This window comes from Trametes versicolor (assembly GCF_000271585.1).
Source record: "Trametes versicolor FP-101664 SS1 unplaced genomic scaffold TRAVEscaffold_2, whole genome shotgun sequence".
Classification (NCBI taxonomy): Eukaryota; Fungi; Basidiomycota; class Agaricomycetes; order Polyporales; family Polyporaceae; genus Trametes; species Trametes versicolor.
In genome coordinates, this window is record NW_007360322.1 from 630,213 (window position 1) to 650,514 (window position 20,302).

The following is a 20,302-nucleotide window of genomic DNA, read 5'->3' on the forward strand; positions in this document are numbered from 1 at the left end:
AACGGCGCCGGACGCCACAAGCCAGTCCATGCCAAGTACGATGTCAAACCCGATGGCGGTATGGCCTACGCGAAGTTCGGATGTCGAGATGTACCATCCTGATGGTGTAGGAAGCACAACTGGGCTGCTCGTACTGAACGAGATCCCGGCGTCGCTGCGTACGATTTTACGCGGTACATTCTGAGCGAGCGCAAATCGAGCGGAAAGCACTGAAGTCTCTCGTGTAGGGTCGATGCAAGCAGTGGCGGAAATGCCTGCGACGCTAGCGAGCACGACGAGCATTAGAGGGATGGCAGAAGGTGGGTGGTAGGAGCGGTGCAAGCACTGAACGAAATAGGAGCGAAGCAAATAGATGCAAAGTTAGAATTGATGATGTAATTGCACGTGATCGTAAATATTTTGCGGGCCGTCACTCAACATTGCACGCCATAAAGACCCACTACCAAGGTAGCGGGGATCGGTGCCGTCCTGTCAGTCTAAGATTTAGACTATTGACATCACTCACTGTGTATCACACATCCCTTGCGGCATATATAAAGACGACATGTCGCGGAGAATGAGTACACACGACTTATCTTCTTCTTTCACCCGCTCTGCTCGCCCTCCATGTACGTCGCGGCCTTGGTGGCACGCACGCGACATCGTCCGCGATCCCGAGTACTGGCGTCGACTGACTCTGAGCCTCAACAATCTATCTCTGGGTACTTGGACTCTGCCAAAGTAAGTCCTGTGTAAAACATTTGCATGGTTTTCCCTGGGTATCTTGGCTCGGGGTTGAAAGGCTTCCAGACGAGCTCGAGCCCGGTCGAAGTGGTTACGATCCAAGTATCATGGGCGCCTTTTACTGCGTACCCGCTCACGTGTTTGTCACGGGAGCGCGTCTGGTTGTGATCTCCGCCCGAATATGGCGAAAGGACGCCGAGAGGAGTGGCCTCCTCGGTCGTAGTAAATGAACGCTTTGGAGACATGTTCGACTGCTGAATATCTCTCGAATCTTCGATATCACCCTGCTATCTTGTTTGCTCTATGCTTGCTCGCAACTGCTATAACTTATGTCTATTCGTTCTGTGCTTTGCTGGATCCCACCAACTCGCTTGATCTTGTTGCTGTATTGCTTTATCTAGCACATCCATGGATAGTGATTCTTCGTGAGTGTTTTCTTCATCGCGATGATGTTGTGGGGTTACGGAGAGCAAGTCACCGATGTTTCGTTCCTGATTGAAGGAGCAGTAGGGGGCCATCCCCGGTGAGTAACACGCTCGTCTTTCGCAAACTCAGTGTTGTCTGACTCGCTCAGCAGACGCGTTTTCGTCGCGAATCACCTAGCTCAGACACAGACAGTGTTGCTCGGAGCTCCTGGAAAGCGCCTGCCTCAACATTGCACCCATCTGCATCATCGCAGGCCGCCAGTGCGCCTGTCCTCCGACAACCAGTTGGCTTTGGCACCAGTCCTCCGTCCGTGCCGACCTATCATGCGCCACCGCCCGAGAAACCCGCCCCCGAGCAACATTACCTACCAGGACAAAGTGCGACTGAAGAGCTCGCATCGAAATCGAATAAGAAATCGACCAAGGGCAAGGACAACGCCGCATCCAAGGAGAAATCCAAAGCCTCGCCGCGCAAAGGCAAAGAAATCGACAAGGGTGATACCAGACCACCTCATGTTCCCATCCAGAGAACCGCTTTCCGCGTCAGGAAATATTTGAACGACCCCACCGCAGTTGCGACGCCATATGGCGCCCAGGACGGACCGTACGGGTCGACATATCGTGTACACATGATGGGAGAGCCAGTGCCAAAGACCAAGGGCTCCCAGTCCAGCAAGAAGAACGCGCAGTGGCAACTGCAAACACAGTCTGTCCCACGCCGTCCCACACCTCCCTTGTCCTACTATTACCCGTGGCAGACCGACCCTCCTGGCGGCTCTGCGCCTTCACAAGCGCAGCCAGGGCAGGGCTCACAGCCGCGACAGTCATATTACCGATGGGATTACTCAGAGCCCCCGCCGATTGTGGCCGCGCTTCAAGCTGCAAATGCGGCTTCTGCGACGTCCCATTCCTCATCCCCAGCACCGACAGGAGCGCCGGCACCCCCTCCGGCACCAGCTCGAGCACCCCCTTCAACAGCGCCACCTCCGCCAGCACCTCCGCCGGCACCTCCGCCGGCACCAACACCAGCACCAGCACCAGCACCAGCACCTCCTCCAGCACCTTCCTCTCAGACTCACTACCACAGTTCCAGAGCACCGCATAATCCGGAGCCTCATTCTCACAACTTGCGTTCAAGCAAGCATCACGAACCGTCTGCGCCTCCCCCTAACTATCGCTACTCTCCGTCGCCTGAGTACGACCACCGCGACGATTCGCCACCCTCGCCACCCTCACCACCCCCTGAGCAGCACTATAGTTTCCCTCCGCCACGTCCTCCTCCGGGATATGTTCCTGCACACTCCGCGCCCTATCCTCCCCCATCCGCACCTCCACCAGAAAAACGCCATAAATCCAAGCCCCATCCGCACCATCACGAGTCTACCCACCATCCTAGGAACGCTCCCCAGCATCCTGTGAACGCCCCAGCGCCACCTATTCAGGAATATCCGCCGCCTGCTACACGCATGACTCGTGTGCTCACCCTGCTGATGGAGGACAAGCGGAACCCAGACGACGAGCAGATGCTGGCGGAAGTCAGAGTGCCGCTGAAATCCGCCGACAGCGGCGACGAGGGTTTCTGGGCTGACGCGCAGGAGGTGTCGGAGGAGCTCCAGAAGGGCCCATCTCGTATTGATGGTATGTTCTAGTGGGTTATATCGTTCCTCGCATCTAAATAGTTCTGTAGGTGCAGCGAAGGTCTATACAATGCGAGGCAAATATAAACAGTATTTCCTGAGGATAACGCCCGATGGCCAATGTACGAGCCAACCCGCGAACCTTAAGGTTTCGGTTGAGCGGACTCTGGAGATAGTGGTTGAAGGCGTAAGTGGCAGCATATTTTTTCTCATCTATGGAGTTTCTTGATTGTACTCCATCCACAGAACCCACCTGCAGGCGCGAGACCGTCAGATTCGCGCATGAGTGGGTCGCCACCCCGCCTTCAGCGCGAGCTCCTCACCCCCGTAACGGAAAGCATGGCGTCTCCGTCGCCCCTTCCTGTGTACTCGCCGCCAAAACGGTCCAGCCTCTTCAGCATAAGCGATGCATCTTCGCCCACGGAGGAAAGGTTCGATCCCTCAGCAAGAAAACATTCCGCATCTTCAGAAGCATCCCGCAAGCGCCCGCGCTCCACCAGCGGTCAAAGTGTGCAGTCGACGTACTCAGATGGTCCCTACTCGGCGTGGCCGCAACAGCATGCCGCCGCCGCTCCGTACACGTATCCCCCGCCCTCGCCGCGAACTTCTTCGGTCTCGCAATCACGGACCCCCTCGCAAACCTCAGTTACTTCTCATTCGCGTTACTCACCACCTGCACCGAACACCCCGGTCTCTCGCTCTGTTCGTCCCTCAAGCCCTCCGTCTCCTCCTCTGTATACAGCACCATCTCCACCACAGCCAGCTCCGCCTGCTCATGCTTTCAGCCACTCGCGCCCCGCAGCGTCTCCTGCACAGTCGTCCTTTTCGTTTACTCCGGGGCCCTCTTCGCCGAAGAAGGCGAAATTTTCCACACCCCAGGACCGCCCCCGCGAGAGGCAGCCCGAGTCTCCAGCACACAGCCCCTCTACTGCGTACTCGTGGAGCAACTCGCGGACGTCCTCGTTCGGTGAGTCTAGCGCTCCCGCCGCATCGAGCAAGGACCCGAAATCAGGGCCACCGCCGAAGAAGCCAAACCCTTTCGAGCAGTACGGGTCTTCGTTTACCTTCCAGAGCCGACAAGCAGACACCAGTCGGAGCACCCCGAGACAGAGCAGCGGCGGTCGAATGGCCCTCCCGCCTATTCCCTCGCTGTCCACCGTCTCCATGCCGTCTTCCTCATTCTCGCCCCCTATGACGCTGGCGCCGTCTGCGACGTCGCTCGCACCGACGCTGTCAGGCGCATCGACATCTGCGCTTGACAACATTATCGGGCTCTGGATTCGGGGCATCATCAGCAAGGAGCCGCAGTGGGACTCGTTCGTGACGATGCGGACGCGGCTGCTGAAGATGTCGGAGCAGCTCGAGCAGTACAAGTATGTGCAGCGCGTGATGGACCGGTATGTGGGCACGAGGACACCCGTCGACCTCGAGGGTGCGGGCGGCGTCACCATCACCAAGGTGTGTGGCTGTGTTCCTCTGAGTGTGCAGTACTAACGGGTTGGGCGAACCTGCATAGGCACAGGTGATGCGCGCGTTCAACCTGTCGCTGAGCTGGGGCGAGGACTGCACGGAGACACTCGTGCTGACGACGCTGTATGGGCCGGGCGGGACGCGGTGCGAGGACGAGCGGGTGTGCCAGGTGCTGGAGGAGACGCCGCCGATCACTACGGGGATGCAGGCGAAGAAGTATCTGACGCTTCTGCGGGAGGTACATGGGCAGTGGACGATTGCGCACCCAGACGGGCCGTAGCATGCGGCTGTGCTGAGGATGAGCGGAGGCCCGTTGGGTGTATATACGCACTTGTAAGTCCATGGCAGATCTCCTTTTGGGGAAAATGTAAACCATTATTGACGTACTGCTGTAGGTGGTTGTACTTGTACGTTCTCGAACGTTGGAACTCGTGCTGGGACGCTATTCGTTTGCCGTGTGCGGCATATTTTGTCGATGTTTCCCCGAATGCTTGCTTATATGCCTATTCCTGCCTATCCAAGAACCGAACAGCTGTATTGCATGACCTCAGTAGCTATGGGTCATATGGCCATCTCGGTCCGTCTTCCGCCTGTGCTGGACGCCGGTATATGCACGCAGATAACATCTGTTCTTGCATTCGTCCCACGTCCGAGACCTCCAGCAGATGTGCTACGATGGCCGTCACCGAATACAAGTACCTCACCCCCGAGCAGCGCGAGCACTTCCTCCAGCACGGATGGATCAAGATCCCGAAGGCGGTCAAGGAGGAGTACCTCCGGGCGTTCACTGAGAACGTCTGGGTTCGTCTGGGCTACAACCCGGAGGACAAGGCGACCTGGACGAAGGAGAAGGCCAGCTTACGAGCGGTTCCCCAACTTTTGAGGGACTGAAGGCGCGGCATTGCACAGATCCACATGCCACGGCACCGCGAGATCCCGACCGGGGAGTTCATGCCCAAGGCGTGGGGCGCGATGTGTGCGCGTCGCTGTTGATATGTGTCCGGGCAGGGAGGACGCTGACTAGAGGCCGCTCGGGCAGGTGAGCTTCTGGGCGGGGAGGACAAGATCGACCCCACGCTCTTCGAGAGCTGTGGTGATAGCCTGATCGTAAACCTGGGCTCGGATGAATGGGTCGACGTACGTTCCGAGTCTGTGCCATGACGGCTGTAGGAGCGACGAAAGCTCACGGTTCGGTACAGAAAGAGATACAGCCAAAGGATCTAGGAAATTGGCACATGTAAGCAATTCGTTCTTGACGGCTGCTCACAAGCTGTCTTTACAAGCTCAACCACAGAGACGGAGACTGGTACGTGCTGAAGTTCGCTATACAATAGACACCGTATTAAGAGATGCACCAGGTTTACACACTTCCTCGACTCTGGGGAGCAGGGTCTAACGGTCATCGTGCTCTTCAACGACATCGTCCCGCGAGCGGGTGGAACGTATATCGCTCCGGACGGGATCAAGAACGTCGTGCAATGGTGTGCTTGCGACAGAATTCGATATGCCTGCTTCGCAAGCTGAGGATAACGCCCAGGCTGTACGAACATCCTGAGAGCGTGAACCAGATAACGCAGGACCCGGACGGGAGCCGTTCTATCTGCTCGATCCAGTCATGCAGTCAATTTATCGAAGTGTGTAGCACACCCCATGGTACAGGGGGAAGGCATAGCTAACGCGGATGTCGAACGTAGCTCACTGGCGAGGCCGGCGACGTGATCCTCCTGCACCCCTTCATGGTATGTATTCTCTTTGGTCCACGAAGGTCGGTGACTGACGTCTACGCAGCCGCACTCTGCGTCGAAGAACCACCTGCGCATTCCGCGCTTCATCACAAACCCGCCCGTTACCCTCAAAGAGCCACTCAACCTCAATCGCGCGAACCCGGAGGAATACGTGAGCCCTTCTCGCACATTCCGCATACCCCGCCCCTCGCTGACACACGCACTGGATATGCGTAGTCGCTCGTCGAGCTGAAGATCCTGCGAGAGCTCGGGGTGGAGAGCCTGCCCGACTGGAAGATCGCGGCGCCACGAAGGCGGTTCGTACCATGGACCCGCGCCGGGAAAGACGCGACAATCATAGAGGAGGTCGAGCGCATGAAGGCACACGCGCTCAAGACCGGCGGGACTGTCGACAGCATTCACATCAATGGGCCTGTCCCTTACCAGGTCGTCGTCGCGACCTGAGGGAGGAACGTGTTCTGGAAATGCTGTATGCTTATGCCTGCGCAAGCGAGATAATCAGTATGGTACATGAGGCGCGGATTACACCTCGCGGTTATCAACGTCCGGGGACGGGAATGAGAACTAGGAACTCGTGTCCGTCGAGCAGCTCCCCGAACGCCCACTTGTCGCCCTTGACGTACGATTGAAGGATCCCCAGAGGCTCAGTGTGGTCGACGAAAAATGAGGTGTTTGCTGAATACGAGCCGCCTGGCGTACCGGCGAGGGCTCCGCAGGGAGGCGCGGCACTCAGATACGGAATGGGAGAGCACCTCAGCGCCGCTGCGGCGTGCAGGGTTATGAATGGGAGGTCGACGTCCCGGGTGTTACCATCTGCCGCAAGATGCTCAGCGAACATAGAGGGAACAAGTGAGCAAATTGAAATATTACCGAAGAGATTACAGAGACTATTGCAGGCTGCTGGATGGGAGGACGCGATGCCCATGATCGTCACGTTGTCAACCCAAGGATGATGCTGCTTGAGCATACGCAGCATGTCTGTCGCGATGTGTCGTCGACGATGCTCATTGTCCACAACGAGCTGCGTGACCCAGCCGACGTAGCCTTGTAAGATGGTTTTAAACGACCATTCCAACGTCCATGATGTGGTCGAATCTGGATACCTTGTTGGTAGCGCCATTTCGTGATGCACGCATGTCCAACGAGCCCGCCTTCTAGGGTGCATGTCACTATCAGGGACTTGTCTGGGTCGCTCAAGCACTCCTTGCGAAGTTTAGCAGGGGACATCCTAACGCGCGCTCCTACGCAAAACCATCCAGATTCAGAGGATGCAACCTACACTACTGAGGAGATATGATGCTTACCAGGTTTCAATGGAGCTGGTGCATTAGGAGCCCAGACCCCGTAATTGTTGCTAAACAGCGTGGCGCATGCCTTGAGCTGCTCGTCCGTAATGTGCGACCCGTCCAGGATCTTGAAGGTATAGAGGTTCTCCATCGGGTTTGCGTGTGCCAAAATGGTTCTACTGGCCAGAGCCTGCTGGTTCGTTCTGTCCTCGGACGAAGGCTTGCGAGCTAGTGTAGGTGCGTTTGCTTCACAGACTGGCAAGGGGTCACTATCGATCTGATGATGACTGGAAGAGGCGGAAGGCAGGAGGCATGCGAAGTCGCGAACCGCCAGGGCGTGCTTTCCGCTTGACGTACTGACTCATGCTTCCGCAACGTTCCCTCAATCACTATATGCAGCATATCCTCTGTGGCTGCTGTGAACGTTCCCGGAGTATCCTCACGCGGTGGTAGGCCGGAATGTCGCAATTCGGTTCATGGTAGGACAGGGCTTGGTGAGGGGGAGAGCCAAAGATTCAGAAATGGTGTCGCGTGTCTTGGCGCGTATAGACGCGTCGCAGAACAAGCGCCCGAGACGTAAGGTCTGCTCTTGACCTCGACCCCGACCCCATCCTCGGCATGGCCAACATACTCTCTGCAGTCTCTGTGCCGTCTTCGCATGCCATAGGTGTGCATGAAGAGCTCATATACAGGCTCAGCCTATCCTGACAGTAGACTAGTGACGGACTATCCGAAGCTTGCGCTCTTCTTGCTTGCCGTCGGCTCCTTCTCGTTCGCTAGGTTTGCATTCAAGACCCTCCTCGTCCTCTTTCAAACCTTCGTTGTCTCTGGGAAGAGTGTGCGTTTTGAAATATTCGTATGCAAGCACGTTCACTGACCTTCGTACGTACGTTGAACGCTACAGCTCAAGAAGTATGGTGCTGGAAAGGGTGCATGGGCAGGTACGCCTTGTGCATACTGTTGACGCGTTATACGTCAACCTGACATCTGTGGACAGTGGTGACTGGTGCTTCGGAGGGGATCGGTCGCGAATTCGCTCTTCAGCTCGCACAGAAGGGGTTCAACGTTGTTGTATCCGCCCGCAACGCCTCGGCACTGGCGACCCTCGTCACTGAGATTGGTAGGCGTTATTCCTACAACGTGAAGCTATGTACTCATCCCAACGGTGATAGAATCGAAGTCTACGGGGGAAAGAAAGGTTCAAGCAAAGGCTGTGACCATGGACTTCTCCAAACTGGATGATACGGTTCAGTGGAATAAGCTCGAGACCGAACTGTCAGGTCTCGACATCGGTGTTCTCAGTACGTCTGCGGCTTTGATCCCTATGTCTCCAGTGACGCTGAGGCGCGCTGCAGTCAACAACGCAGGCAAGTCCTACCAGTACCCAGAGGACTTCCACGCCACGAAGCCCCAGGACATGGAGGACATCGTGACCATCAACATATCTTCTGTGGTTCGGCTCACAAAAATGCTCCTTCCTGGCATGGTCGAGAGGTACGGCGGCGCTACCGTTCGAGACCAATCTGCACGCGCTGACACGTCCCCCAGGAAGCGCGGTCTGATTGTCAACATGGGCTCCTTCTCTGGCGTCAGCGTCGCATCACCAATGCTCTCGGCGTATGCCGGCTCGAAGTCTTTCCTGTCCTCTTTCACCGGTTCGCTCGCGGAAGAGGTCCGCGGCAAGGGCGTCGATGTGGAATGCGTCAACACGTACTTCGTCGTATGTGTCTCCCATTCAGCTACGCGTGATTAGGCCCCACCAAACGCATGGCACCCCGCAGGTCTCGAACATGTCTAAAATTCGTAAGGCCAGTGCGTTCATCCCCACGCCGAAGGCCTTCGTCCGCAGCGTATTGTCCAAAGTGGGACTCCCCTGCGGCGCGCTTTGGACGAAGCGCCCTGGCGTTGTCACGCCTTACTGGAGCCACTCGCTGCTCGACTATGTTATGGTATGTGCAGTGCTCGCTTTCTCGTTTGTATTGCTCTTATGAACCTCGCGCTCGCACTCACTAGAACGTCGTCGGCTGGAACATGGCCTTCGTGCGCTATACGCACGGTTTACACAAGAGCATTCGCCGCCGCGCCCTGCGCAAGCTGGAGCGCGAGGCCAAGCAGCAGTAGACGGAGCGAAAGGCTATCCCATGGTTCTTGTCGCTCTTCGTATGTCATGCTAATACATCGTTGCGGTAATCAAGAGTTTTGCGGTCATCATACATGCTTGCAGAACACCGCCGCTCAAGCCTTCCCGAGGTTCAGACTCTCCACCCATCTCTGAAGCTCCTCGTTCACGCGCACGGCATCCTCCAGCTGAGGCCAGTGACCGGTGGCCAGCTCGACGAACTGCGTCTGTGGGGCAAACTTGTCCATCACTGCCTTGCCGAGGGCAGGAGTGCAGATTTCGTCGAATGTTGTTGCGATGAACAGTGTAGGCTTTCGAATGTTGCGCGCTTCCTCTGGCACTTCTTACCACCCCAGACAACCGAATGAGCACCACTTCCAACAAAAAGGATGTCGGTACGCACTTTCGTCATCCTGCACGTTCGCGCCAGTCATAACCGCTCTGTAGTAGTTCATGGACGACTTGAGGCCCCCTTTCACCCATATGTTCTTGACGATATCGTACTCCTGTCGATCGAGGGCTATCAGCGTTCCATCCCAGCGCCCCTGTGAAAGCTCGGCCAACCTCTTTGGGGAGCCATGCGGGCAGACCGTGCGTGACGTTCGACTCAACCCATTCACGGGTCTTGCCCCGGGGTAGATTCCAGCCGTGGACGAGCTGCGGGGTCACTGGATACGCCATCTGGAGAAAGCAGTCAAGCTAGTACACGCCGAAGCGGTTCCATGTGAGCATGTTGATGTGCCGTTTCCACATCCAGAGAACAGCGGTACTGACGTTCTTCTCGCATAGCCCCGCTGCGTCGTCGCTCGTCAAAAACTCCCAGTATCCGAACCCTTCGCTCCCGGTCTCATCCCACTCTCCACCAACCTTGACCTCCTGCCATGCCGGCGGGAGGTAGGAAAGCGCGAGCCACGCGAAGCCGTAGAACCTGTCGCTGTATAGGTTCGCGAGGCGAGACAAGATCACAGAGCCCCTGCACCCTTGTCAGCCACCGTTCCACAGAGTCGTTCAACAGCACGCTCACCAATCGTGTCCAATCCCGACAACAGTCTTGAGGCCCTCGGTGTCCAGGACGTCAATTATGTCGTGTGCGACGAGTGCGAAGCGGAACGCGTCTGCGCTATCCGGCTTCGACGTGCCGCCCACCCCGAGAATGTCCGGGATGATAATCCCATATCCCTGGGGCCGGAAGTGCTCGACCTGACGCCGCCAGTCGTAGGAGCTCGAAGGGAAGCCGTGCACGAAGAGGATCGTGGGCTTGCCCTCTGTAGCCGGAGAGTGGTAGTAATGGTAGGTAAACTCCCGAGAGACGGTCGTGGTCTTGTAAAGGGAGGCGTCCATGGATCCGAGTGAGGCGATGGTTCGTTGGCTCCCCCCCCCCTCAATATGATGACCCTCACTTACATGCGCGGCCTTCAGATGTGCATGCGCGGTGCGATAGGATAAGTCTCCGGCTACGCATGTCGTGTACATATCCCGGCGTGAGCGGGGGCCTGATGCAAACTTTCGAAATGCTAGGCCACGAGGCTTTCCGAGCAGTGAACATGTGCCAGCTTCCATGGCGTGGCGACGGTACATAGACGCTTAGCACGCGCCTACGTAAGGTGATCCGACCAGGACTGGGGTGGCTTCTACGAACGGAGATTCGCCAGCGAGCCAACGTCGCGTTTACGCAAGTGTTAACCGAAACGGTAAGTTGTTACTCTATGCAGTGTTCTGAGTTCACGCACTGAAGCTCTTGGCAATCGATGGCAGGCCAACATGTCCCAAGCGGCGTAGGTCGACTGACTGTTGGAGCGAGACGACATTTATCCCGGCCCCTCGAACTGGATCCATGGTTCATACCAAACATCTTGCCTTCCGAAGCGTACACATTGATGCTTTATTTGCCCGCACCGCCCGCGCGACTCGCGGAGACTTGTAGATGCTCCGTATTTGTGATTACTGATCGACCCTCGTGCCTCCATAGACTCTGCCCAATGTCGAAGATACTACGCGATACCGCCAGTCACAAGATGATTCCATGCCTATAGTGATCGCATCGTCGCTCAGAGCTTGCCCAGGTTGAGTGTTTCCAACCATTTCTCGAGCGCCAGATTCACCTTTTCGGTCTCCTCCAGATGCGGCCAGTGACCCACGTCGAGCTCCACGATCGTTGCGTGCGGGGCATACTGGGCCATGACCGTTTTGCCCCCTCCCGCTGTGCACACGGGGTCGCACGCCGAAGCAATGAACAGCGCTGGTTTCTGTATCATATGCGCTTCCGAAGGTATGCCTGCAGGGACACAATGAGTCGCGGTTACACGCTGAGAGCGGATGATGGTACGCACTCTTCTCGTCTTGAGCGTTCGCACCGCTGACCATGGCTTTGTAGTAGTTCAAAACGGACTTGAGTCCGGCATTCGCCAGTATCTCGCGCATGACGTCGTACTCCTAGCCACCACCGTCCATCAAAGCTTACTCTCGCCTTGCAGCGAATTTACTTACCTCTTGAGGCAGCCAATCGGGAAGCCCAGTTTGCCGGTTCGCCTCGATCCACACTTGGGTCTTGCCTAGTGGCGCCAGCGACTTGTGCCAATGGTCCGGCGTCTCTGGATAGGCGAGCAAGAGGAAGCTATCGAGCTGTACCACGTCAGGGATGATCTAAGGTCAGCGTGAAGTCGCCTGCCCACATGCATAGATAGACTTACATTCTTCTCAGTCATCACGAACGCGTCGTCCCGTGACAAGTACTCCCAGTATCCAAACTGTGTACTCATCGCACCAGCATCCGCAAGCCCAGACGTCTGCCATGCCGGCGGGAAGTATGAGAGCGCCAGCCACGCGAAGGCGTGGAACCGCCCACTGTACAGGTTCGCGAGGCGCGACAGCACGGCCGAACCCCTACGCACACACGCGTTCAAAATAGAAATGCTCGGTGAGCAATGAGACACCATATGATTTTTGTGCGCATACTCACCAGTCGTGTCCAATTCCAACGACCGTCTGCAGCCCCTCGGCATCGAGAACGTCGACGAGGTCGCGCGCGATGAGCGCGAAGCGGAAGGCGTCCGCGCTATCCGGCTTTGACGTGCCCCCGGCCCCTAGGAGGTCCGGGACGAGGATCCCGTAGCCCTTGGGCTGAAAATACGCGACCTGTCGTCGCCAGTCATACGAGCTTGACGGAAAGCCGTGTACGAGCAGCAGCGTCGGTTGGCCTGAGGCGGCGGGGGAGTAGAAGTAGTGGTATGTAAACCCGCGAGAGACGATTGTGTCCTTGTAGAGCGCGAGATCCATGCTGAGAGTGTTCTTGTGCAGAAAGCGTCTGGTGAGTTTGACTACCCTTTGCGTGATGCCGTCTTATAGGTCGACCGCTTTGACAGATTTGGCGCCTGTCAGTTTCGCGGACCTCGTGCAATGCAGGTATTGTGTAATCAAGAGGTTTCGAATACCCGAACATGAGGGTAAGACTGCCACACAGGTGACCGGGAGGCGAAAGACCGGAAGCTCGCCTGACGGTGCAATGGTCGTTGACGTTCTCATCGGGGGTTGCACTGTGATAGGATGGTGCAGAGCTACTTTCGGGTGCTTCTGTGAGTAGATGCGAAGCCCGCAGCCGAATTGGGCTTTCCGTCGTCTGGTTACGTTCTCCTCGTGCACGCCGCCAGCCAACTTCGTAAGCCGTTCTCCAAATTGTTCAGATGCTATTCGTCAAGTTCACGTATACTCATAGGCCACGACCCATGTCCTCCCTTAAGCAGAGCTTCGCAGACCCAGCCCTTCGATCCAGCTCCCCAACTCCGCATTAAGGCGCTCGGTCGCCTCGAATTGGACCCAGTGCCCGACGTCCAGCTCGACCACCTTCGCGTGAGGGAGGTACTGCTCTATGTACGGCCTCTGTATGACGGGCGCGCCCGCAGCGTCACGGAGCGTAAGGATGCACAGCGCCGGTTTGTTAATCTTCCAGGCCTCCAGGGGGATCTCTAAACGAGGCCCGGAAAACGTCAGCACGAGTCGGCGAGATCACGGTCAGATATGGCTGCGCACTCTTGTCGTCTTGGACGTTCAGGTTTCTGACCATCACTTTGTAGAAATTGAGGGACGACTTGAGACCGCTTTTGACAAGAGTCTCCCGCACAGTACGATATTCCTGTTTCAAGACGTTAAGAGACACTCGTCGCCTTCGGTGAGGGGACACTAACATCCTTTGTCAGCCAAGCAGGAATCCCAGGCTGGCGATTCTCCTCAAGCCACTGCTGGGTCTTCCCCACCGGGGTGATCCACCTCAACCACAGCTCAGGGAACTCTGGGTAGAGAAGTTGCACGAACGAGTCGATCTGTATGCAAGACCTGTCAATAGCAGGACGAAACCTAACAAGGTGCACATACGTTCTGGTCGCAGAGCACATATGCGTCATCCAAATTGAAAAACTTCCAGTAGCCGAACCGCGGGTCCCCGGTCTGCTCCTTCATCTGTTCGATGAGGACGTCGATGTCTATCGGAGACGGCCGCGGAGGCCAGTACCCAATGGCGTTCCAAGCATACGCGTGGAAACGCTCGTCGAACAGGTTCGCCATGCGCGACAAGATAGCGGAACCCCTGTTGGCGGAATTGTCAGGTACGTGTTAGTGTCGACAAGCTTGCTGAAAATTCGGAGAGAACGTCACCAGTCGTGTCCGATCCCGACGACTTTGCCCAAGCCCTCGGCGTCAAGCAGATCGACAATGTCCCGCGCGATTAGGGCGAAGCGGAATACTTCTGGGTCTTCTGGCTTGGACGTCCCGCCCACGCCGATGTTGTCTGGTGCAAGGATACCATAGCCCTTCGGCCGGAAGTATTCCACCTGCTTGTGCCAGAGGAACGAGCTGGAAGGAAAGCCGTGCAAGAAGAGGAGCGTTGGGTACCCCGCCGCCGCCGGGGAGTAGAAATAATGGTAAGTAAGCCCTCGAGAGACTTTGAAGTCCTTGTACAATGCTGCTTCCATCTTTGTAGGCTTGGCCGAGTGGTCTGCGCGTTCGAGTGAGTGTGGTGAGTGTGGTGAGTGTGAGCTGAGCACCTTTGGACGGGGACGTTCTTATACTGTTTCTCGCAATGCATGGGTAAGCATAGCTGGTTTATCAGCATATCGTGTCCTTGGTCAGCACTGGCGCACATCCATGAGCTGCTTCATGTTCGATGCAAGACCAGAGCTACAATGTGCCGGTGACCGTTTTGGTTGTGGTTAGAATGTTGAAAGGATTGCGTGTTTCTCGGGCGGGATGGTCGCCGCCTTGAACTGAGGCTACTAGCGGAGGCGAGTCGCCGAAAGTGTTCGCCGCGCCGCCACGCAATGCTTCATACCAGGTTCGGCGCGCCGTACATATGTTTTGGCGCGTTCTTGCGATTTTGATGGAAGGAACCTATCTGGCGCTTACCTCAAGATTGGGCGCCTGCTTCTTAAATGTTAATTTCAGGCTGCAACCACACTCGATGCCGCCTCGTTCACGCAATTTTTCACGGATGCACTCCCAAATTTCTGCGGTGGTCCATCATAGCTTTAAATATGATTTGATTAGATTATAGAGCGAGAGCCGACCAGTGGGGCGCACAGCAGGTCAAATAAGAAGTCCCGCTTGCGAACCGTGGAATTTGTACATGTTTGTTCTCCGCGGAGACGTTTCATTCCCCCCGACGGTTCAGACGTTCACCGGCACCCGGCACCCCCTACTTAGTCGACACTGAATAACTGAACGCCTCTGAATGCTCGCTTCGCTCGCAACCAAGACTAGACTACTGCAACAGTGCAACAAGGATCTATTGTACCTCGACCAAATCCGTGGCGTTGGCGTATGCGCAGTCGTATGGAGTTTGTTGGGCATTCTTTCCACCATTAGGCCTTGAGGTGCCAATCCTCGGATTGCTGCCTAACCCTCCACTCTCATAGATGATGTACTATGCAATACCTACAGTAATTGTACGTCGCTCAGAGCTCGCCCAGGTTGAGCGTGTCTAACCATTTCTCGAGCTCCAGATTCACCCTTTCAGTCTCCTCTAGCTGCGGCCAGTGGCCAACGTTCAACTCGACGATCGTGGCGTGCCGGGCGTACTGGGCCATCACTGTTTTTCCACCTGCAGCTGTGCACACGGAGTCGCGCGCCGCAGCGATAAACAGTGCCGGTTTTTGAATCCTATGCGCTTCCTCAGGTATGCCTGCAGGCGACAGGGTGAGTCTCAGTCAAACGTCGAGATTTATGATGGCCCGATTGTACATTTATTAAAAATAGCGCGCAACTAGCTTATCGCCGCGCACCGCCACATTAAAGCACGCAACTAAGCATTTTCTAACGCAGCGCGCGCACTAAATTCCGCACAACGCGCACAACTTACGGCCGTGGGGTTATCCGGAGGTTAAGTTTACCTCTTATGGTAGTTCAAAAAGCGGGTTGTAAGAGATTCGAACCCGAGCGCTCCAGATAAAATCTGGAGACGCCTCTACCAACTCGGCCACCAAGCCTTTATTCATGTAAGGGTGTCATAGGGCTATGTCGTGTTCTTTAGGCGGCCTACTATGTACCCTTTCGAACTCGAAGCTGAAGTGGACTCCTTCATTGATATTTGATACAATTGAGACATACTACATACACTATCATTGAGCGAAGCCTATTCCAATACCGGAAACTTTTAGGAGGTACTCTATAACCAGCTGCAGAACTTAGTACTTCATAATAAGTACTACTTATGATCCGTACTGTCATGGCAATTAGGCGCCCGCTCGTCGATCTAACTATTTGGACTCTGGTTCATGATTTTGTTCAGCCCGAAGTGGTATCCCCCTTTGTACAATTAGTAGCAAGATAAATGCAAGAAGACTAATAGAGATGTACTCCATCAACAAAGACAGGCTGTCCATAGTTCGTGGATTGATTGACCCTGTGTAATGAGCTTGCTGATCACTATATGTTACTTTTTGTTTACCCAGCTTCATAGAGCTAGTGGCCGAGTTGGTAGAAACACCTACCTGTTTCTGAGTGGCTTGCAAGTTCGATTCCTGATGGGGCCGCCCTTTTTTGCCTTCCTTATTGGGCAATCTGATCCTCCGGATAACTCCCTGGTGGGCAATTTTGCGCGCTGTGTTCGCACTGTGTGCGCGCTACATGGGACTTATGTGCGCGCTAGGTAAGAAAAGCGTACTTATGTGTTGTAGTGTGGCTGTGTGCGCCGATAAACTGACTATGCGCTAAAATTAATAAATGTACAAATGGACCGCCATAGAGATTTAGTGCCATTACGCACTCTGCTCGTCTTGCGTGTTCGCACCGCTGACCATGGCTTTGTAGTAGTTCAGAGGCGACTCGAGTCTCGCCTTCGATAACATCTCGCGTGCAACGTCGTACTCCTGGCGATCATTGCTCATCAGAGCTTTGTTTCACGCTGAAGGCGGGCTGCTTACCTCCTGGGACAGCCATTCGGGAAGCCCGGGTCTGCGATTCGCTTCTATCCACGCCTGAGTCTTGCCCAACGGCGACAACGACTCGTGCCAGAGCTCAGGAGACTCCGGATAGGCGAGCTGGAGAAAGCTATCCAGCTGTACGGTACCGAGGCGTAATCTCAAGTTAGCGTAAGTCGTTTAATTATCTTGCAGGGCAGGCTCACATTCTTTTCGCGCATCTCGTAGGCGTTGTCCCGCGACATGTATTCCCAGCATCCGAACTGCGTATTCTTCGCATCCTCGTTCGCAAGCCCAGACGTTTGCCACGCGGGCGGGACGTATGAGAGCGCGAGCCAGGCGAAGGCGTGGAATCGTTCACTGTAAAGGTTCGCGAGGCGCGAGAGCACGGCCGAACCCCTACGCATGCGCGCAAAACCGATTTGGTGAGTAAGCAGTCACCAGGCCACCGCTTCGCGCCTACTCACCAGTCGTGGCCGATCCCGACGACTGTCTGTAGCCCTTCTGTGTCGAGTACGTCGATGATGTCGCGTGCGATCAGCGAGAAGCGGAATGCGTCTGCGCTATCCGGCTTTGCGGTGCCTCTGGCGCCTATGATATCCGAGACAAGGAGACCATAGCCCTTGGGCCGAAAGTACGCGACCTGTCGTCGCCAGTCGTACGAATTTGACGGGAAGCCGTGTAAGAATAATAACGTCGGCTTCCCCGGGGTGGCAGGGCAACGAAAATAATGGTATGTAAACCCGCGAGAGACGGTGGTGTCCTTGTAGAGGGAGGAGTCCATCCTCAAGATAGGCTCACGGGGACCGTTCGGGGAGTTCGACTAACACTTGGAGAAGTTCCGCCTTATAGGTCGGCTGTTCCGATAATCAGGGGTCTGTCAGCTTTGTGGTCATCAAGTCATGAAGACTTCTGCCCGAGCGAAGACTGACACAGGTGACAGGGAAGAGGACTGCCGGGAGCTCACCTGACAGTGCAATGGCCGTCATTTTTCTCATCGGGGATTGCACTGTCATAGGATGGGGTAAACCTACCTTTGGCTGTCTCGATGGGAAGATGGGAAGCCCGAAGCCGAAGTGGGCCTTTCATCATCCAATTACATTGTCATTGCTCACTCAGGCTGGCACGCCGAGAGACCAAATTCGTGAGCTATTCATCGCATCATTCAGAAGGTTACGTCGAGTTCACATATACAAATAGGACCTGTCGCACGTGCTTCCTAGGCAGAGCTTCGCAAACCAAGTCCTTCGACCCATTTTTCTAATTCTGCATTCAGCATCTCGGTCGCCTCGAAGGTTACCCAGTGGCCAACGTTCAGCTCGACCACCTTCGCATGTGGTAGGTACTTCTCTATGATCGGCATCTGCATGGAAGGCGCGCATGCAGCGTCGCGGAGCGTGAGGACACACAGCGCCGGTTTGCAGATCGTCCAGGTCTCCCGGGGAATGTCTGAAAAGGCCCGGAAGACGTCAACGTCAGTCGGCGAGATCACGAGCAGGTGTGGCTCACTTTCGTCATCTGGGACGTTCAGGTTTCTGACCGCCGCTATGTAGAAACTGAGCATCGACTCAAGGCCGCCTTTTTTGAGAGTCTCGCGCAGTGTGCGATATTCCTATCGATGGCGTAAAGCGACACTTGCTATGTTCAGTAAGATGATACTCACCTCCTGCGTTAGCCAAGAAGGGATCCCAGGAGTACGATTCTCCATCAGCCACTGCTGGGTCTTCCCCACCGGGGTGAGCCATTCCAGCCACAGCTCGGGGGGATCTGGGTACAGAAGTTGCAGGAACGAGTCGATCTATATGTGAGACCTCAGGTCGATAACAGAACGAGAAATTCAATAAGGTGCGCTTACATTCTTGTCACAAAGCTCGTGTGCGCCATCCAAAGTGAAGAACTCCCAGTAGCCGTACCGCGGGTCTCCGGTCTGCGCCTTCAGTTGTTCGATAAGAGCATCGATGTCTATTGGAGACGGTTGGGGCGGCCAATACACAGCAGACATCCAGGCATACGCATGGAAACGCTCGTCGAACAGGTTCGCAATGCGCGACAAAATAACGGACCCCCTATTCGCAGAATCGACATGTGCGTTTCAGTACCAAAATGCTTGCTTGAAAATGACGAAGAACGTCACCAGTCGTGCCCAATCCCGATGACTTTGTCCAAGCCCTCGGCGTCAAGCAGGTCGACGATGTCCGCCGCAATCAAAATGAGACGGAACGCATCTGGGTCGTCTGGCTTGGACGTTCCACCGGCGCCGATGATGTCCGCCGCGAGAATGCCATAGCCCTTGGGCCTGAAGTGCTCCACCTGCCTGTGCCAGTCGAACGAGCTGGAAGGAAAGCCGTGCACGAATAGAAGGGTTGGGTACCCCGCCGTCGCCGGGGAGTAAAAATAGTGGTAGGTGAGTCCTCGAGAGACTTTGAAGTCCTTGTACAATGCTGCGTCCATCTTTGCAGACTTGGCCGAGCGGAGTATGCGTCCGACTACCAGTGGAAGGGGGGGCTCTTACACTGTCGCAACGCCGCCGCATCGACCAGCAGGGCTTATCTGCCAGCACATTGTCCTTGATAAGCACCAGCGTACGTCCGTGAATTGCCTTGTGTGCAACTTGAAGGTAAGGCAAGAGCTGCGATGAGACAGTGAACGTTGCTGTTGTGGCTAGAGTTCGAAGGCTTTACGTGTTTCTCGGGCGGTATGGTTGCCCCCCTGAACTCAAAGCTACCAAGACTAGAGGTCCGAAATCTCAATGTGGATCCCTCCACCGTACCCGTGTTCAGAAGAACCAAATCCACTGGTTCTCTATGATGTACACGTCGCTATTCCAGTACCCGTGAGTACGCGACGTTCACGCACTTGACCGCAGTTGACGTACTCGAAGCCCGCGGCGCCTGCTGGCGCGTATCCTTGCTCGTCAATTTTACCCTCACTGAGGTTGAAGCTCAAGGTTATGGTACCTTAGGTGAGAAATGACGTAGCTCACATTAAGTCCCTCCTGTGAGTGTGAATATCCTTGCTCGTCAGGGATACGCAGTACTTTGTATAGTAGCGCTGGTTAGGCGTCCTTTCCGCCACCAGGTGCCAGTCTTCCACCCGGACTTCCGTTTCACGCTGATAATACTCTGTTAGGCACTTGTCTGGCATGCCATACGACGTCTGTACGACATGACAATCATTGCATATCGGCGGAGACGACTCGCCATGGTGTGTTGAATGCGCTTCTTGCGGCAACTGTTCGCAGACGCGATTTGTCTAGACCCGCATGGACTCTCGGGCGTTCTGTCTCCACGTGCCATCGCGAATTCGATGTCTGAACGACTGCTTGAAAGCGATCAGGTCCCCACGCGGAGCCGCAGACAGCCCAAACCCACTTTTGTTTCCCCGGGAGCCGGGCGCCGATGCATCGTGCGGACCGCAAATGACCGTCGGAGCAACTCTCGTCAGTAGGGCGGACATTCGCTTTCTTGTTCCGTTTCCTTGACCTGTTCATT

General features: G+C 55.7%; 10 protein-coding genes across 10 annotated transcripts; 4 read left to right on the top strand and 6 right to left on the bottom strand.

The window, feature by feature from the left end:
- Window positions 1-2,638: 2,638 nt before the first annotated feature.
- TRAVEDRAFT_114964 (uncharacterized protein) lies at window positions 2,639-3,014 on the top strand (the record flags this gene model as incomplete). The annotated part of the gene is made up of 2 exons (XM_008035912.1): window positions 2,639-2,777; window positions 2,836-3,014. The coding sequence occupies 2 exons, from the start codon at window positions 2,639-2,641 to the stop codon at window positions 3,012-3,014; spliced, it is 318 nt and encodes a 105-aa protein (XP_008034103.1).
- An 898-nt stretch (window positions 3,015-3,912) lies between these two features.
- On the top strand, window positions 3,913-4,535 carry TRAVEDRAFT_160503 (uncharacterized protein; the record flags this gene model as incomplete). Its single annotated transcript, XM_008035913.1, has 2 exons — window positions 3,913-4,243; window positions 4,302-4,535. The coding sequence occupies exons 1-2, from the start codon at window positions 3,950-3,952 to the stop codon at window positions 4,533-4,535; spliced, it is 528 nt and encodes a 175-aa protein (XP_008034104.1). The 5' UTR covers window positions 3,913-3,949.
- Window positions 4,536-4,930: 395 nt separating this feature from the next.
- TRAVEDRAFT_42935 (uncharacterized protein) lies at window positions 4,931-6,444 on the top strand (the record flags this gene model as incomplete). The annotated part of the gene is made up of 10 exons (XM_008035540.1): window positions 4,931-5,122; window positions 5,165-5,231; window positions 5,295-5,392; window positions 5,455-5,492; window positions 5,550-5,561; window positions 5,614-5,736; window positions 5,793-5,889; window positions 5,950-5,994; window positions 6,044-6,151; window positions 6,217-6,444. The coding sequence occupies 10 exons, from the start codon at window positions 4,931-4,933 to the stop codon at window positions 6,442-6,444; spliced, it is 1,008 nt and encodes a 335-aa protein (XP_008033731.1).
- Window positions 6,445-6,538: 94 nt separating this feature from the next.
- On the bottom strand, window positions 6,539-7,667 carry TRAVEDRAFT_160506 (uncharacterized protein; the record flags this gene model as incomplete). The annotated part of the gene is made up of 5 exons (XM_008035915.1): window positions 7,644-7,667; window positions 7,305-7,541; window positions 7,104-7,241; window positions 6,871-7,044; window positions 6,539-6,813 (listed from the first exon to the last, which is right to left on the bottom strand). The coding sequence occupies exons 2-5, from the start codon at window positions 7,435-7,437 to the stop codon at window positions 6,539-6,541; spliced, it is 720 nt and encodes a 239-aa protein (XP_008034106.1). The 5' UTR covers window positions 7,438-7,541; window positions 7,644-7,667.
- Window positions 7,668-7,888: 221 nt separating this feature from the next.
- Window positions 7,889-9,523, top strand: TRAVEDRAFT_160508 (3-ketoacyl-CoA reductase). The gene is made up of 9 exons (XM_008035916.1): window positions 7,889-7,953; window positions 8,006-8,124; window positions 8,191-8,227; window positions 8,284-8,406; window positions 8,459-8,587; window positions 8,642-8,780; window positions 8,835-9,006; window positions 9,068-9,235; window positions 9,300-9,523. The coding sequence occupies exons 1-9, from the start codon at window positions 7,905-7,907 to the stop codon at window positions 9,405-9,407; spliced, it is 1,044 nt and encodes a 347-aa protein (XP_008034107.1). The 5' UTR covers window positions 7,889-7,904; the 3' UTR covers window positions 9,408-9,523.
- On the bottom strand, window positions 9,522-10,746 carry TRAVEDRAFT_42938 (alpha/beta-hydrolase; the record flags this gene model as incomplete). The annotated part of the gene is made up of 5 exons (XM_008035541.1): window positions 9,522-9,748; window positions 9,809-9,911; window positions 9,970-10,104; window positions 10,180-10,378; window positions 10,430-10,746. 5 exons carry the CDS (start codon window positions 10,744-10,746, stop codon window positions 9,522-9,524), a joined length of 981 nt encoding a protein of 326 aa, XP_008033732.1.
- Window positions 10,747-11,453: 707 nt separating this feature from the next.
- On the bottom strand, window positions 11,454-12,681 carry TRAVEDRAFT_42939 (alpha/beta-hydrolase; the record flags this gene model as incomplete). Its single annotated transcript, XM_008035542.1, has 5 exons — window positions 11,454-11,680; window positions 11,736-11,838; window positions 11,893-12,027; window positions 12,096-12,288; window positions 12,365-12,681. The coding sequence occupies 5 exons, from the start codon at window positions 12,679-12,681 to the stop codon at window positions 11,454-11,456; spliced, it is 975 nt and encodes a 324-aa protein (XP_008033733.1).
- Window positions 12,682-13,137: 456 nt separating this feature from the next.
- On the bottom strand, window positions 13,138-14,369 carry TRAVEDRAFT_42940 (alpha/beta-hydrolase; the record flags this gene model as incomplete). Its single annotated transcript, XM_008035543.1, has 5 exons — window positions 13,138-13,367; window positions 13,432-13,534; window positions 13,587-13,721; window positions 13,774-13,984; window positions 14,053-14,369. The coding sequence occupies 5 exons, from the start codon at window positions 14,367-14,369 to the stop codon at window positions 13,138-13,140; spliced, it is 996 nt and encodes a 331-aa protein (XP_008033734.1).
- Window positions 14,370-15,347: 978 nt separating this feature from the next.
- TRAVEDRAFT_42941 (alpha/beta-hydrolase) lies at window positions 15,348-17,595 on the bottom strand (the record flags this gene model as incomplete). Its single annotated transcript, XM_008035544.1, has 5 exons — window positions 15,348-15,574; window positions 16,658-16,760; window positions 16,815-16,949; window positions 17,018-17,210; window positions 17,279-17,595. 5 exons carry the CDS (start codon window positions 17,593-17,595, stop codon window positions 15,348-15,350), a joined length of 975 nt encoding a protein of 324 aa, XP_008033735.1.
- Window positions 17,596-18,030: 435 nt separating this feature from the next.
- Window positions 18,031-19,262, bottom strand: TRAVEDRAFT_42942 (alpha/beta-hydrolase; the record flags this gene model as incomplete). Its single annotated transcript, XM_008035545.1, has 5 exons — window positions 18,031-18,260; window positions 18,321-18,423; window positions 18,475-18,609; window positions 18,667-18,877; window positions 18,946-19,262. 5 exons carry the CDS (start codon window positions 19,260-19,262, stop codon window positions 18,031-18,033), a joined length of 996 nt encoding a protein of 331 aa, XP_008033736.1.
- Between the last annotated feature and the right edge of the window lie 1,040 nt (window positions 19,263-20,302).